Raw genomic sequence first — 17,034 nt, forward strand, 5'->3', positions numbered from 1 at the left:
TTTTAACTTTATAAACGAGCAATGTCTTGCAATACGAGTAGTACATGATGCCAAACGTTACATGATTACAACTGAACCAATGGTTCTCTCTCTCTCCCTCTCCCTATCTCTCTGCAGGATTGTGGGTGATTGTCTCCCATGCTCAGATGCTCAGTCTCAGGGCATGGTATTTGGCAGAAATCAGTGATTTTTCAGAATGCTGGAAGTTGCCTACAACTGGTACTAGTGTATTTTTTGTCACTTCAAAGCACCTGTGGACAGTCCTTTGCTTCTCCATACAAGAGAAAGCTTAGGAAGGCTTTGCTTCATTCTAGGTCAGGCTGCCTGCAGATATAGACCCTTTCCTCTGCTGCCATATTGCCTTATATGTTTAATGTAACATAATATATGACAAGAGTGTATTAACATTATACTGCAGTCAATATCCACGCAAGCATATACAATGACCCCCGTGCAGAAAAAGATTCCATTGAGCCAACAGACAGCAGTGATTCTGTTATAACGAAAGTTGTCCTACACAATAACTCTCCTCTCATCTCCCTCACACCAGCCATGAAGGTTTTCAAAGGAAAGTGCAGGTTAATTTATTTTTCTTTATATTTTGTATTATATTACAGTATTGTAATCATTTTTATTTGAATATTTTTGGGTTGTGAAATGAATCATTTGAGTTTCCATTATTTTTTATGGAGAAATTCACTTTGATATACAAGTGCTTTGGATTACAAGCATGTTTCTGGAACAAATTATACTCGTAAACCAAGGTTTTACTGTATTTTATAGTTAATTTTGATAAATCCTAGGACTGAATGCTGTCTTCGAGAAAGTATAACCTTATTTATTTGCACACAGAAAATGACATTTAAAGGCCTCCTTAAGTCCAATTAATTTTTATAAAAATTTCATGAACTGTGCAACTCTTTCTTGAGCTCAAGTTTGCACAATAGTCTCTGATGAGGCCTTATCGTTCCCATTATATACATTCACACAGTCCCTGCTATCAGGTCAGGGTGTGTTTCTCTAAACCACCCTGATTAAATGCTTTCTAATTACCAGTCACCACTAACTTCTGTCTTCTCTAGTCCTAAGGTAATTCTTAGACCAATTAATTCCTGAATAGTTGATGAGAATACATTGTGTCTATAACTGAGCCTTAGCCCAAGGACACCTAATCCATACAGTTGATCAACGAAGCCACAGAAGATACAGCAGTTTCCTTATCTGTGATGACCCCACCTCTCTGACTCAGGCAGACCCACCTCCCAGTGAGCTCTCCGAGACCTGTGCTTATGCCCGCCGCCCTCAGTTCCTTCCTCACCTGCATGTCTGTCCCCTGACCTTACTGGTCTGTATGCTCTATGGCAGATTTCATATTTTCTAACAGTGCGCCTGAAATTATTTTATCTTTATGGGTTTACTAACAATTTGCTCATACATACAAGCTAACTATCCTCATGTTCATCTGGAAGATGAGAAAACACATTTACAGCCTATGAACTCCAGCCATCATTCCACAGCACCACTCGACTCAACCTTGTTTGTCCAAGTTCCAGACCCTGTTTTTAATGGAAATACTTTGCTTCCAAGTAACTGATCATCCTGTTTCTGAAGTTGAATGAATCATTTGGGGAAAGGTGTTTCTTTTGCATTTTATGGACTGATCTGTGTTTCACCTGATTTTCAGCCAAGCAATCACTTTCTGGGTCTGTAAACACTGATAGGGATACTGATTGTGTTTATGTTTCATGCCTTGCCCCTCATGACAGAAGTCTCACTCAAGAGAAACCTGCTAGTTAAATCTAACATTCAACCTTTTTGGTTTCCCACTTCCTTTTTTTTTTCTCTTTTCAGCTCTGTGCAGGTTATGTATAATTCATCTCCATTAAATTCTTACATTTTATTTATGTTTTTTGGTGCTATAATTTAAGGACCACACTTATGTTTACCCCATTTTTTTCTTTACACTTTTATTGTGAAATGTAACATTACTACAGGGAATTATTATACATATATTATATATATATGTATATATATTAAGTATATTTAGAATATTATATATGTATATATATATTAAATATATATATTTAGAATTTAACAAATGTTCCTAAAATAGATACTTCTGTATCTGCCACTGAGGGAAATACAAAGTATACTTGTAGTGTGCCCTGCCATGTCAAGTGCTCCATCCCAGACACTGTCTACACCTCCTCCAAGAGGAAAGCAACATCCAGATTTTTAAAGTTGGCATCTTTTGGACTTAAAGAAATTTTTAACGCTTATTCATTTTTGAGAGACAGAGTGCAAGCTGGGAGTGCGGCGGGGCGCGCCCGCGGGGACACAGAATCCAAAGCAGGCTCCAGGCTCTGAGCTGTCAGCACAGCTCCCAACATGGGGCTCGAATTCATGAACTGAGATCATGACCTGAGGCAAAATTGGAAGCTTAACCAACTGAGCCACACAGGTGCCCCTTTTGGATTTTCTCAATAGTTTTCCTTACTATGCATAAATTCTAAAACTATAGTTTGTTTTTGTATACTATTGACATTTATATGAGTGAAATCATATATTATGCATTTATTTCTTTTGCCCAACCCATGCCAGTAAGATTCATTTGTGCTGTTCAATGTGTCTGTATCATCCATTTTCATTGCTGTTGAGGGCACCATATTCCACTTTCCTAATGGCACACGGGAGAAAAATGAGGCAGAAACAAGTCAGCTGCAAGAGAAAGGGAGGAGGGAACGACAGTTTGGAAGGATGGTTGCCCCAAACTCCTCATTCTCGTATTTATTGGGAAAATCATATCAATCATCAATAGACATCACAATTCATTACACTGTTTAAAGAGTGTTCTCAGGGGGAAAACAGAGCTTGTTGAAGCATGTAGCGGGAATAATCTATGGCTGAGCAGGCACAATCAAAACATCTGATCAGACCCATAACAGGTGGTCATGGTCTCTGAGAAGGCGGAGAAGTACGAGCAAAAGCAGCAGGCGGCTGTCCACCCTGAGCGGGCCAGGCGTTCCCAGCTGCTCGGCTTCAGCAACATCAACCGCCTCCCCAGAGAGACATTTCACTAGATGTTTTTCTTAGAGCTATATTGTTTATCGTATAGTTCTAGTTAATGTTTTCCTCCAATATTATGTTTTAAGCATCACACTGATCTGAGGGCCCATTACACCGTATCACGATTTCTATTCTACAGTGATGGACCTTTGTATTGCTTTCACGTGTTGGGAGTAACAATGCAGCTGTGTAAGTTTTCGTCCATGTTTTGATGCATATTAGAACATATTTCTTTAGAGAAGTTCCCTCCCACACCAGGTTCTGTAACATAGTCTATCATAAATCAAGTGATTGTCCAGATGTATGTGGATTTCCTTCTAAACTCTACATGGTTCCCACTGATCTGTATGTGTAACTCTGCAAATATCTAATATCAAACTGTCATTTTTAGTTTGTTTTTTTTTTATTTTTTTTCAACGTTTATTTATTTTTGGGACAGAGAGAGACAGAGCATGAACGGGGGAGGGGCAGAGAGAGAGGGAGACACAGAATCGGAAACAGGCTCCACGCTCTGAGCCATCAGCCCAGAGCCTGACGCGGGGCTCGAACTCACGGACCGCGAGATCGTGACCTGGCTGAAGTCGGACGCTTAACCGACTGCGCCACCCAGGCGCCCCAGTCATTTTTAGTTTTATAACAAGCCCTAATTTCTGAAGAACAATCCACCTTTTTTTTCTTTACCTTCTAAATGTGTCTTGATGATTATTTTTCCTGTGAATTGTAAGTTTTAACTTCTTTTTTAAATGTTTTTATTTATGTTTGAGACAGAGAGAGACAGAGCATGAGCAGGGGAGGGGCAGAGAGAGAGGGAGACACAGAATCCAAAGCAGGCTCTAGGCCCAACGCGGGGCTCGAACTCATGGACTGTGAGATAATGACCTGAGCTGAAGTCGGACACTTAACCGACTGAGCCACCCAGGTGCCCTGAATTGTAAGTTTTAAAAACCAACTGTCGGGGGGCGCCTGGGTGGCGCAGTCGGTTAAGCGTCCGACTTCAGCCAGGTCACGATCTCGCGGTCCGTGAGTTCGAGCCCCGCGTCAGGCCCTGGGCTGATGGCTCAGAGCCTGGAGCCTGCTTCCGATTCTGTGTCTCCCTCTCTCTCTGCCCCTCCCCCGTTCATGCTGTGTCTCTGTCTCAAAAATAAATAAACGTTAAAAATAAAAAAATAAATTAAAAAAAAACAACTGTCAACTTCAACCAGAGTAACAAGAGTCAACAAAATAAAAACTTAAAATAAGCATTTCAGCACTTGCAACTCTTTCTCTTAAAACTATCAACCATACCAGAATTTACTTTGAAATTGTGTATGTCTGCAAAATTATTTTTTTTTTTAAATAGTAGAAAACATTATCAGGATATGGATTATCCTTACATCCCAGCCCCATTTCACCATCCTGCTTGTTTTTTTCTAACTTGAATATTAGTGGGGGCTCGAACTCCCCAACCGTGAGATCATGACCTGAGCCGCAATCAAGAGTCTGATGCTCAACTGACTGAGCCACCCAGGCACCCTTATGCCCACAAATATTTTGATTGCTTTTTCTTTCAAATGGCATGCATATTGGCTGAGGACATTTCTTTTGAAACTTTATTTACTACTTAGCCCATTCTATCTTTTCAAAATATTTTAAGGTTTTTTCAATTAACTTAATTCCAGTGTAATTCAGGTACAGTGTTATATTAATTTCAGGTGTACAATACAGTGACTCAGCAGTTCTCTATATTTTTTAATGTTTTATTTAAACATTAAATACAGAGTGTGTGAGAGCACGTGTGAGAGGGGAAGGGGCGAGAAAATCTCAAGCAGGCTCTGTGCTGTCAGTGCAGAGCCTGATGCGGGGCACGAACTCACGAGTCATGAGATGATGACCTGAGCCAAAATCAAGAGTTGAATGCTTACTCAACTGAGCCACCCAGGGACCCGTTTTGTTTCTTAAATTCCATGAGTGAAATTAAATGGTATTTGTTTTTCTCTGACTTATTTCACCTAGAATTATACCCTTCAGATTCATCCATGTTGTTGCAAATGACATTTCATTCTTCATGGCTAACATTCCTATACATCCTGAAGATGTACATACACACACATACATATTATACACACATTGTATACACACACATCTTTATTGATTCATCTATTGATGGACACTGGCTATTTCTAGATCTTGGCTATTGTAAATAATGCTGCCATAAACATAGGGATGCCTGTATCTTTTCAAATTCATGTTTTCGTATTCTTTGAGTAAATGCCCAGTAGTGGAATTACTGGATCATACGATAATCCTGCTTTAAATATTTTCTGTAATCTTCCTATTGTTTTCCACAACAGCTGCACCAGTTTGCATTCTCACCAAGAGTGCTGGAGGGTGCCTTTCTCCTCCACATCCTTGCCAACACTTGTTGCCTTTTGCGTTTCTGATTTTAGCCATTATGACAGGTGTACGGTGATAGGTCATTGTGGTTTTGATTTGCACATCACTCATTAGTGATGTTAAGCATCTTTTCATGTGTCTGTCGGCTGGCTGAGGATATTCTTGATACACATAATTTTTACTTCAATATTTTAAAAACATTTATTTCATGGTACATTTGCATTCACTAACTGTGGAAAGGGAAGAGCTCAAAAAGATTCTTGTTCCTCTATATTTCCTACTGTACATGTGCATAACTTTCTCCTGTCCTTGATTCTCCTTATTACAATGGGTCTAAACAGCATGTTTCCCTTTTGTAAACAGTCTCCCTCAGTAACTTCCTCCTTCTTTGTGTTTCATTATCTATAGGCCTGCTTCTCCTTTCATGTCTTAAGATGTTTGGCTTTCCTTTAAAATTTCCAATGGCTTTACCCCTTTCCACCGGCTTTTGAGATTTCCTCCATCTGGTATTTCTTTCTTTTTTAAATTAAGCTCTACACCCAATGTGGAGCTTGAACTCACAACCCTAAGATGAAGAGTCACGTGCTCTACCCATTGAGCCAGCCAGACATCCCTGCTATTTTTTAGTTGTATAGGCATTATCATTTATCCTATCTATATTGTGTTCTTTACCAAACCATTGTATTTGACGTCCAATGTTTCCACATATCACAACTCTTAAAGTTTACTTTTACTGTTTTTGAGAGAGAGCATGCACCTGCAAGAGCGCAGGAAGGGCAGAGGGAGGGAAAGAATCTTGAGCAGGTTCCATGCTCAGCGCAGAACCCAACACAGGGCTCGATCTCACAACCATGAGACCATGACCTGAGCCAAAATCAAGTCAGATGCTTAACGAACTGAACCACCCAGGTGACCCAACTATCACAACTTTTATATTGTACTATATTACTAATCTCCTCCTCACTTTGAAAACCACTACTACATTTTACTTTAGAGACATATGTTTTTTCCAGTGTTATAGGTAGCCCCTTTTACAATGGTTTTGGTTACAAGTCACTTTGAAAGGTAGGGCCAAACAATGCCTTCTTCACTAGATATGAAGAAACCAGGAAGTCAGGTAATGAAAAGGGGGGTGTCCAACAGTCAAGTAATCTTTTTGCAGTAGCAGCTGCTAGGTTTTGCTTGCCAATCTGCCATAGGCTTGTCTAGTAAGGAAACCACAAGGCCAAACGGATTGAGAAAGATTACTTCTCACATAGGTAGCGTAAGAAAGCTGGCCAACATTCTGTCACCTACTGCTATGCTTGTCACATAGGACACCACTAAACCAAAGGGACCAGATTATAGGCAGCATGTGTAGTGGTACTGTTGCTGAGGAGCCGATTCAAGCCTGGATCTGAGTGGTTTTACATTCTTGCAAATGGACCCTAGGGAGGGAAAGATTAAGTGGAAATTTCCATGCCTCACAGGAACCAGGAAGGTAGTGAAACTCTCATACACTGATGGTAGGAAATATGAAAAGAAATAACCATTTCACATCAGTTTGGCAATTTCTTAAAAAGTTAAACATTTACCTACCCTATGCTTCAAGCATTGCACTCAGAGGAACTAACACAAGAGAAATGAAACCTGTATCTGTATAAAGATTTATACGTGAATTTTCATAGCAGCTTTATTTGTAACAGCCCAAACCTGGAAACCCAGATGTCAATTAACAGAGGAACAGAATGTCAGACAGCAGTAGATTCACACCAGAGAATACTACTCAGCAGTGAAAGAACAAACTATTTTTTTGAATCTCTAATTATGCAGCATATATGAAACCAGAAAAATCCCAATCATCTAGAATTCTAGAAAATGTAGTCTATTGTAAAGGAAAGTAAATTCAGGTTTGCCCAGAGAGCCAGAGAGGGCGGGGAAGAGATTAATAACAAGCAGGAGTTAAATATGTGTGGGACTTATGTTTATTATCACAATTACGATGATTTCATGGATTATACTTGTCAAAAACTTATTTATTTACTTTTTATTTATTTATTATTTTTTTAATGTTTATTTATTCTGGAGAGAGAAAGAGAGACAGAGCATGAGCAGGGGAGGCGCAGAGAGTGAGGGAGACACAGAATTTGAAGCAGGCTCCAGGCTCTGAGCTGTCAGCACAGAGCCTGACGCGGAGCTCGAACTCATGAACCATGACATCGTGACCTGAGCGGAAGCCGGAGGCTTAACCGACTGAGCCACTCAGGCGCCCCGTCAAAAACTTATTTATACAAAATACCAATTTATACACTTTAAATACGTGCAATTTACTTCATGTGCAATAACTTAATAGTTAAGCAATCATTCAAAATAAAGTACGGATCTCCCCCTCTTCATAAAAAATCAGGTTTGTTGGGGCGCCTGGGTGGCGCAGTCGGTTAAGCGTCCGACTTCAGCCAGGTCACGATCTCGCGCTCCGTGAGTTCGAGCCCCGCGTTGGGCTCTGGGCTGATGGCTCAGAGCCTGGAGCCTGTTTCCAATTCTGTGTCTCCCTCTCTCTCTGCCCCTCCCCCGTTCATGCTCTGTCTCTCTGTCCCAAAAATAAATAAATGTTGAAAAAAAAAAAAAAAATCAGGTTTGTCAACCCTCTACTATCTCCATCACCTCCTCTTTTTTTTTTTTTAATGTTATATTTGAGAGAGCGAGCAACCATGGGGGAAGGGCAGAGAGAGAGAGAAAGAGAGAATCCCAAGCAGGCTTTGCGCTGTTACAGCAGAGCCCGACATGGTGCTCAAACTCATGAACTGTGAGATCATAACCTGAGCTGAAATCAAGTGTCAGATGCTTAAATGACTGAGCCACCCAGGCGCCCCATCCATCATTCTCTGCTAAGGCTTTAGGAGGAATGCCTTACCTCAGGAATAGCAAATACTGTTGAGCAATGAAGGATGTTTCCGCCTTAGTCACAGAGGCTGTACCACTGGACTGTGAGATCTCCCGTCCCTATGCTTGTTCTCCTGCATGTGTAGTAAGTCTTCTAAGGTCAACAGCCCAGAAAGCCACAAGAATCCACAAAACCTTTATTTTCTATGCAAATGACCTCAGCTACTCAAGACACACAGGCCCGAAGGTACGTGCCCACCCAACACAGCCAAGCCACAGTCACTGCAGTAGCTATGGGTACACTTTTAGAAGAGGCACAGTCCACCTGTTCGCTGCAGGCTCTACCTCTCCCTGTCAACGCAATGTCTGTGCACCAATGACGGTATTCCCTGGGCCCTACAGCTTTAAGATCAGTGACACTACAAAACTCTAGACATCAGGGCACGTGGCTCCTCTGAAGGACCTGGGGAAGAAAACTCCTCTTCACCCTGCGGTCATCACAGAATATGCGCCATAAGCAAAGAAACTAGTCCCGGAAGCACCGGATACTGTCACCAGTGCCTGCTCGTCAGCGTGACCTCTGGGTCTGCAAAAAGACCTTGGCATTCAGGCTGCCAATCAGTTGTACAAAGCCTACAGTCTTTCCTTGGAGGCCACGGGCAACAGTGCGAACTAGGCCCGAACTGAAGAGCCGTCCTCTGCCATTACACGGTCTCTTCTGAGGCGCACCAAAGTTTGGGACTCCCACACAAGCGGTTCACCCCTGCATGTTTTCAAAGCACCTGTTAGTGAATACAACCCCCAAGACAAAAGGTGGCTTGAACAATAAGGCCTTTTTTACTGCACAAACCATAGCAAGGTGAACCCGTGTACAGGTTGGTGACATGGAGACTGGAAAATCCATCACAAGTGTCATGAAAACAATGTCCATGAAGACAAATTTCCTCTTCAAGTCACCAACAGAACACAAATAAGGTCTTTTGGGAGAAAACTGCGTCAAGAATGTGACGAATTAAAGAGAAGGTAATGATGTCCCCCTAAAGGCTCAAGTTGCTCATTTTCTCCAGAGAAATCAGAGGTCTACTTCCGTAAATACCATGGGAGCCTGGGCATTTCAGACAGTAGAGTTCAGAGGACTTACACCACAGAAACTGGCAGTGACACAATCTCGGCAAGGGCCCCACCCAGGTTAGGAAGAGTGGCTCCTGGAAGCTTCCCACATACCTGGAATATACAGGGAATCTTCCCTGTGGTGTTTTAAGATGCAGGAGTTCAACTTCAGGAAGATGTCTCCTTCAGAAAGCTCTCCTCCAATGTCTTTATATCAAACAGGTAAACAGCCTGTTCCCTACACAGTCATGGTTTTGCTCTGTGTGAACTTCCCGGTGCCTGATGAGGGGAGACTTTTGGCTGAAGGCTTTCCCACATTCACTGCACTCAATGAGGTCTTTCTCCAGTGGGGACTTTTTTGTGTCAAATGAGGTCACATCTCTGGCTGAAGGCTTTCTCACATTCAGTGCACTCATAAAGCCCACCTGCACTGTGAACATTCTGGTGCTCAATCAGAGCAGGCCGCTGAAGACTTTCCCACATTTGCTGCATGTATACAGACTTCCTGTGTGGTGATGAACGAGGTTAGGCCTTCAGCTGAAAACTTTTGCGCATTTGTCGCACTCATGAGGCCGTTCTCAGATGTGAATTTTTTGGTGTTGAGCAAACTGGGTGTCACTGAAGAATTCCCCATGTTCCCTGCACTCAGGAGCCCTGTCTCTAGCGTGAACTCTGTTGTGTTGAATGAGGTAGGACTTGCGGGTTAAGGATTTCCCACATATCCTGCACTCATAACGTCTTTCTCTAGTGTGAACTCTCTGGTGTTGAGTGAGTCCAAAACTTTGGCTAAAAAGTTTCCCACACTCCTTGCACTCATAAGGCCTTTCTCCAGTGTGAATTCTACGGTGTTTAATGAGGCAGGAGTTGTCAGTAAAACATTTTCCACATTCACCACACTTATAAGGCCTCACTCCAGTGTGAACTCTCTGATGTTTAATGAGGCTGGAGCTATGTCTAAAGAATTTCCCACATTCACGGCACCCATAAGGCTTTTCTCCAGTGTGAATTCTCTCATGTACAGTAAGAGTAGACTTTTGGCCAAAGAATTTTCCACATCTGCTGCACTTGTACGGCTTTTCCCCAGTGTGAGTTCTTTGGTGCTGAATGAAACCGAAGATATTGGTGAAGAATTTTCCACATTCATTACATTTATAGGGCATTTCTCCAGTGTGGACTTTCTGATGCTGCAAGAGGTTAAACCTTCGGGTAAAGGATTTCCCACATTCACTGCATTTGTAAGGCTTTTCTTGGGCATGGACACTCTGGTGTTGAGCAAGAGAGTATTTGTGGCTGAAGGCTTTCTTGCCTTCACACCAACTGTGATGGCTTTTCCCACTGTGAACAGCTTCCCCACACATGGTGCTGCTGTGAGCTTTCTGTCCATCATGACTGGCCTGGTGCTGGTGCTCGCCTGAACCGGTGAGGAAGTCCTTGTCGACCTCCCCACAGGTGAAGGACTCCCCTGGCACATGGAACCTGCAGCTCTTCACAAGTGAAGCCCTTCTCAGGGGTTTCTCTACACTGTGCTGCTTCCCGTGCTGGTGAAGGTTTGCAATGAAACTGGTCCGTCTCCCACATGTGCGAGGTCTCAGCTGGGGATGTGTTCTCTGATGCAGAGCCACACCCAAAATGTCTTTCAGGACCAGACCGCATATCTCACAGGGGTGTGCCTTCTGGGGATCTGGGCTTGCCTGGTGAGTCCTAACCCGCGACGCTCCTACAAAAGCGCTCTGCTCAGAAGGTGCCTCCCCATCCCCTGCTCCATGCCAACAACCTGCAAGCAGAGAAATTCTAGTGAAATACACAGACGCAGTAGTGGAAAGAGGCAGCACCATCATTAACGTGTGTCCAATACACCAGTGGATGAGTTGATGGCACTGTTTCTGGGACAAAGGAGTTGGAGTCAGGGTCAAGAAGCTGCTTCTAAAAGGTCACACAGTGGGGAGGCCTCACCAGGTGAAGAACACATGGTGGGGGCGTGGCACAGGGAGGAGCAGTAGGATCCACAGTTCACTCCTCTGCTAATGGCTCTCGGTAAATCCTTGCCCGTAACTGTGCAGAAGGGCGCACCTGGGCCCAGGAAAACCTAGTGTAAGAGAGCTGGTGTTTAAGAACCACATGAGGATACGTGCACACCCCACGATATGGTATGTACAGGCCGACGTGACAGAGCGCTGCAGAGGAAGCAATAAGAGACGGGGGAGAAGCTCAGAGAAGCTCAGAGAAGGGGGAATGAACCAAATTCAGAGCAGAAATGACAAGTCAGCAAGTGTCAAGAATGGGGAAGAAAGTAGAAATGAGGTGGCCAGTGGCACCAGGACTTGAGCAGAATAGGACAGGTTTCTGGTATCATCTGAACACAGCCCTGATGAGCCCATCTTGTCATGGCTGGAGTCACGTTGATCCTGCGAAGCACCCAGGCCTCTCCTCCCCAACCTGGGGTTCAGGAACTAAATAGGACCTGCACAATTCAAGTCCTAAGGGAAAGGCAGGATAGATGAGTGGTCCGCACAGGCCCAGAGCAACTAAACACATAGGAGACCACAGGAAAGAAAATTAGTATTACCAAAACAATCCTCAGAGGAGGACCCTGCAAGAACTGCCATAGTCCCCGTGAGAACTGACCATGGCAGTGTCCACAGTTCCTGGCACAGGCAGGGACAAGGGAATGTCCTCACTTACAGGAAGTGGGCAAAACCTGGGGCAGGAAGGTAGTGTGGATTTGGACAGAGTCAGCCAGACAGTGAAAGGGCAAGCAAGGTGGAAACCAGTAGCATAACTGCAAGACTACTGGTCACGTGAATCCTTCCCAGTGAGGCCCTGGGGCAGTGCACTCAGCCCAACCCTAACAACAGGTAACCGAGAAAGGGGGAAGGAAGCAGCACCCATGTTTCTGATGGGACAAGTACCCAGCTACCCCTGGGATAAAAACAGAAAAGCAGAGCTTAGCCCAGGTCCCTAGGGTAGGAATGAGGGCCTTACCCAGGGAGGTCACAAGTGCAAAGTTCTCCAGCATCACATTGTGGAATAGCCATCTCTGAGCCTCATCGAGGAGACCCCATTCCTCCCAAGAGAAGTACATGGCCACGTCTTCAAATGTCACACTGTCCTGTCAGGATGGAGACAGATGAAACCACAAATAGCCCCTCTCCCAAAGATCCACAGTCTCTTCCCCCAACAAAACCACCCCATTAGGGGCGCCTAGGTGGCTCAATCGGTTAAGTGTCTGACTTCGGCTCAGGTCGTGACCTCATGGTTTGTGAGTTTGAGCCCCATGTTGGCTTCTGTACTGACAGCTCGGAGCCTGGAACCTGCTTCAGATTCTGTGTCTCCCTCTCTCTGCCCCTCCCCCGCTCACACGCTGTCTCTCTCTCTCAAAAATAAACAAACAAAAAAAACTTAAAAAACCCTACCCCATGGGCACCACTGGTGCTCTCTCCTCATGGTCCCTAATTGCTGTTCAGCCCTCAGCAACCACAGCAGATCATCAGATAAACACCATCTAAACTCTGGGCCTGGCACACAGGGCCCCACTCCTCTTGCCAATACCCCTGTTGTCCTCTAGACTGTGCATCGTAGACAACCAAATCTGGGCGTTCCCTTCGCAAGTCCTCAATATCAGGACCCTGGGGCCATTAGTTCACATTCCCTCTTCACAGGCACATTACTCTGTAGACTGCACCTCTTTTACATCTCTGGAGCCCACAGATGCGTTCCCTCCACCACCACAACTACCTCCCCGCCCCACAGCACAGGCTTCCCCCTGGACTCTCCCCTCGTCACTTGGCACAAGGCATCACAAGACACTGCTTGCTGAGCAAACTCAAGTAGGATCCAGAACTACTCAATCTCTGATGGCTTCTACTATTAAGCACAGTCCAGAATCCTGCTGGGAAAGCCTCCCCTTCATAGGGAGAAAGCTAGCTCTGTTCTTTGCTTCAACCTCACCAACCAGAACCACACCCACATCTCAGATATCCCCTTGTGTGCTGTCCATCCTGCCCCCTCCAGTCACACCTAAACCTTATTCAAAACCCAGCCCCAGTGCTCTTCTACCCTAGGCCTAATAAATCACAGATGACCACAGTGGACTCTGAAATAACCTACCATCCTGACTGAAACATCTCATGTCCCACCCAAGGGTCAACATGAAATCCTGGGGAATCCACAGAAAGGTGAAAAAGCACCAGTTCCAGCCTCAATTACTCCTGTGCCTCCACATGCTTCTCATGTCCACTTCTCTCTTGGAAACCTTGGTAACCTGCCAGATCATCCTTCTTGCCCACACCCTCCTCATGGCCACTTTTCTCCCTCCCCTGTGTCCCCAACACCGACTACCTTCAACAAGGTGCCCAAGCAAGAGACCCAGTTCTTGGCCCACACCATCCTCTTGGACGGTTAAGAGTACTACCACTGAGACTTGAAAATCCCCTCTCCTCAGTGTAAACCACAGCTCTGCCTAGGCTGACACAGCAGCAATCACCTGCGGGATAGCTCCAGCCTGATACCTGCCCCCCACCACCAAAGTGTGCGTGCAACTGCCCACTTAATGCCTCTACTCAGCGGTCTCTGAAACATCTCAGGCTGCATACGGCTGAAACAAACCTCTTGATATCCCCACTGAACACTGTTTCCACCACTGACCACTTCATCTCCATTGACGGAGCTTCCAGCCTTCCAGCTGCTGAGACCAAAAACTTTAGGGTCATCCCTGATTCCTTCCTTTCTCTCCTTCACTTTTCACAACCGAAAGTCTAGTTGGCCCTACTTTAAAAAAAATGAATCCAGAATCCAACCATTTCTCCCACCTCGAGGGCCACTGTTTACATCTGATAACACTCAACTAGCCAGCCTATTACAGTAGCATTCTTCTGGGTCATCCTTCTCCCTCCCTTATCCCAGCATCCGTCCTCCACTGTGCAGCCAGATGAAGCCTGTTAAGACCTGGATAAAATCACCTGACTTTTTTTTTTTTTTTTTTTTTTTAAAGCAGTAGCCCTGGCCCATTTCAGAATGGCTATTTTTTTTTTTTTTAATGTTTATTTTTGAGAGAGAGAGACAGAGACAGAGAGTAAATCAGGGAAGGGCAGAGAGAGAGGGAGACACAGAATCCGAAGCAGGAGCTGGGTTCTGAGCTGTCAGCACAGAGCCTGACACAGGGCTCAGACAAACTGCCAGATCATGACCTGAACCAAAGTCAGACGCTTAACCAACTGAGCCACCCAGGCGCCCCAAGATCACTTTGCTCTTCATCAACCTCCTATTGCCTCCAGAATAGACACCTGACCTCAAAGGCAACCATTCCAGTCCTGCCTCCTGTCCCCTTGCATCCATGAGGGAAAAAAAGGTAACCTTCAGTTCCCTGGACGTTCCCAGCTAAATTACGCCTCCAAGTATTTGCACGTATTAGTACCTGTTCCTAGGATAACTTTCCACACCTCTTTCAACTGGTTGCCAGAAACAAGAACCCCTCAGGACGCCATGTTCAGGGTTTCTCTAAGGTCCCCTAGACCCAAGACCTGGAAGAATGGCAGGCAGAGTCCCAGGACACCTTAACCCCAGGATGGAGACTCCCTCCACTGACCTGTGTTGGCCTCATGAGCAGTTCTTCAGCCACAGAAACCTGTGAAGAGAGGCAGGCCTTAGAGGAAGGTAACCATGGCCAGACTCCATGGGCTCAGATCACCCTGTACCCCTGCCCCGCTCAAGGGCCAGGTGACCTCAGCTGTCAAACCCTTGTGCCTGAGTCAGACTCTTACCAGGGGTGTGACCTTGCTCAAGATGAAACCTCCCGGCGCCCCACTGTCCTCATCAACCCGCTTCCAATCTATTCTCTTTAAGAGCAACCTTTGGGAAACTTTTACTTATTATTGTTGTTATTATTGTTATTATTATCTTTTAATGTTTATTTTTGACAGCGCGCGAGCAAGCGATCGGGGGATGGGCAGAGAGAGACAGAATCCGAAGCAGGCTCCAGGCTCTGAGCTGTCAGCTTGAACCCAGGAAAGGTGAGATCATGACCTGAGTCAAAGTCAGAGGTTTAACCAACTGAGCCACCCAGGCGCCCCAACCTTTGGGAAATTTTTAAATCCCAGAGATCGTGTTCCTCCTTTGGCCAAAACTCTCTTTCGCATCTAGAGTCCTCCCATGAAAGGACAACCCCTCCAGCCCGCCAGTGCCCCCGCCGCACACCCTCTATTTCTCGAGGGCAGAGGGCGGACCCCACAGCCCCCGATTCCTCCTCCTCGGCGCCCCCTGCAGCCCGCTCCCGCACGCCGTCACGCCGGCGCTCAGACGCGGGGTCCCCGCCCGCGAGCGCCTCCCGGGTCCGGACACCGGGACCCGGGCCGCAGGGACGCGAGCAGGCGCCCCGCGCTCGGGCCTGAAGGGTCTGGGTGGGGGAGGGCGGGGAGGGTCCGGGGGCCGCGCGTTTACCTCAGCCGGGTCCCTGCGCGGACTCTGTGGGCGGGGCGGACACCCGGGCCGGCGGTCCCTGTCCCGACCTCGGGGCGAGGCAGCCCGGGGCAGCCCGGCGAGTCGCGGACGCCAGTCTGCGCGGCGGGGACATCGCCTCCCCTTGCGCTTTCTCGGTCCCATCACCTCGCTCCCAAACCAGTGCTTCAGCACCTCTACACCGATATGAGTTCCGAGAAACCGAAATGACCGCCAAGAAGAGGACGCCGGAAGTCCCGCCCCGGCATCACGTGCTTTCCCGGAAGTGCCCTCTCCTGAGCCTTCCTAGGCTCGGCGCAGCCCGGCGCGCAGGAAGAGCATTCTGGAGAGTGTAATTTCTGCAGCTCCGTGGGCTCCGCGAAGGGTGTCTCCACAGCTACCTCCCGGCCAAGTGCGGCGGCAGCGCGAGGGTCGCTGGGAAGTGGCCTCGCCACCGCGGGGCTGGGCTCCACTCCTTGAGGAAGGGCAACACCCATACTTCTGGGTTCGTTGTTGGAACTGGTCGCCAGAGTGTTTAGAAACATGTTAGACCCAGTGAAGCTGAGCTTGCTTCGGAGGCTAGAAATATTACTTCAGATGCCCCCAAAGAGACAAATCCAAATGCACATCTCATTCCGTCGTCACTTGGTACAAAAGGTGTTCACTCCGCAGCTGGAAGCTAATAAACATCATGCTATTGCTTTTTAAAGGAATGTACCCCGAAGCGTTGAAGTCGGTTTTGTTAGTTTCAGAATTTTAGGTCAGGGACAGGAGAGAAAAGACTCCGGATAGGTTCATGGCAATGAACATAGAGGAGGAATGGATGTTGGCCACTCTGAAGCAGGTGGACAAGGGTAAGCCAGGCTCCAGTTCCCTCAGAAAATAATCTTTTCTGCTTAAATTATCCGTAATTGTATCCAACCCAGTGAGCCACAGTTTTATCTGTATCATTTTTTTACTCCATATCCTGAAATATATTCAATTCCTCTTATGAAATGATAATGGCACAACTCACTCACTACTACACCCAGTGACCTACTAACAAAGTATATGCTTCTTGTTCTCCTGTTGCTCTAAATGTATCACTGAAACTAATGAGGGAGAGGACAGAGACAGAAGGGAATAAAAGTTGACTTGAGAAAGCAGCTGGGTAAATGTTTAAACTGGAAGGAAGGGAAACATGCTCCTTTC

At 45.9% G+C, this 17,034-nt stretch overlaps 2 protein-coding genes across 4 annotated transcripts in view; both read right to left on the bottom strand.

The window, feature by feature from the left end:
• LOC121023457 (zinc finger protein 304-like) overlaps positions 1-17,034 on the bottom strand; it is a 498,588-nt gene that overhangs the window by 309,691 nt on the left and 171,863 nt on the right. The window lies entirely within an intron of this gene.
• On the bottom strand, positions 8,479-16,190 carry LOC121023468 (zinc finger protein 211-like). Of its 2 annotated transcripts, XM_040465395.1 has the most exons (4): positions 15,847-16,190; positions 14,996-15,034; positions 12,394-12,520; positions 8,479-11,185 (listed from the first exon to the last, which is right to left on the bottom strand). In XM_040465395.1, exons 1-4 carry the CDS (start codon positions 16,006-16,008, stop codon positions 9,990-9,992), a joined length of 1,524 nt encoding a protein of 507 aa, XP_040321329.1. In that variant the 5' UTR covers positions 16,009-16,190; the 3' UTR covers positions 8,479-9,989. The 2 variants fall into 2 exon arrangements, with proteins under 2 accessions (XP_040321329.1, XP_040321330.1); XM_040465396.1 differs by lacking the exon at positions 14,996-15,034 and having other exon boundaries at positions 15,847-16,189.

Source organism: Herpailurus yagouaroundi, unplaced genomic scaffold, assembly GCF_014898765.1.
Source record: "Herpailurus yagouaroundi ecotype Mexico unplaced genomic scaffold, PumYag 557, whole genome shotgun sequence".
Classification (NCBI taxonomy): domain Eukaryota; kingdom Metazoa; phylum Chordata; class Mammalia; order Carnivora; family Felidae; genus Herpailurus; species Herpailurus yagouaroundi.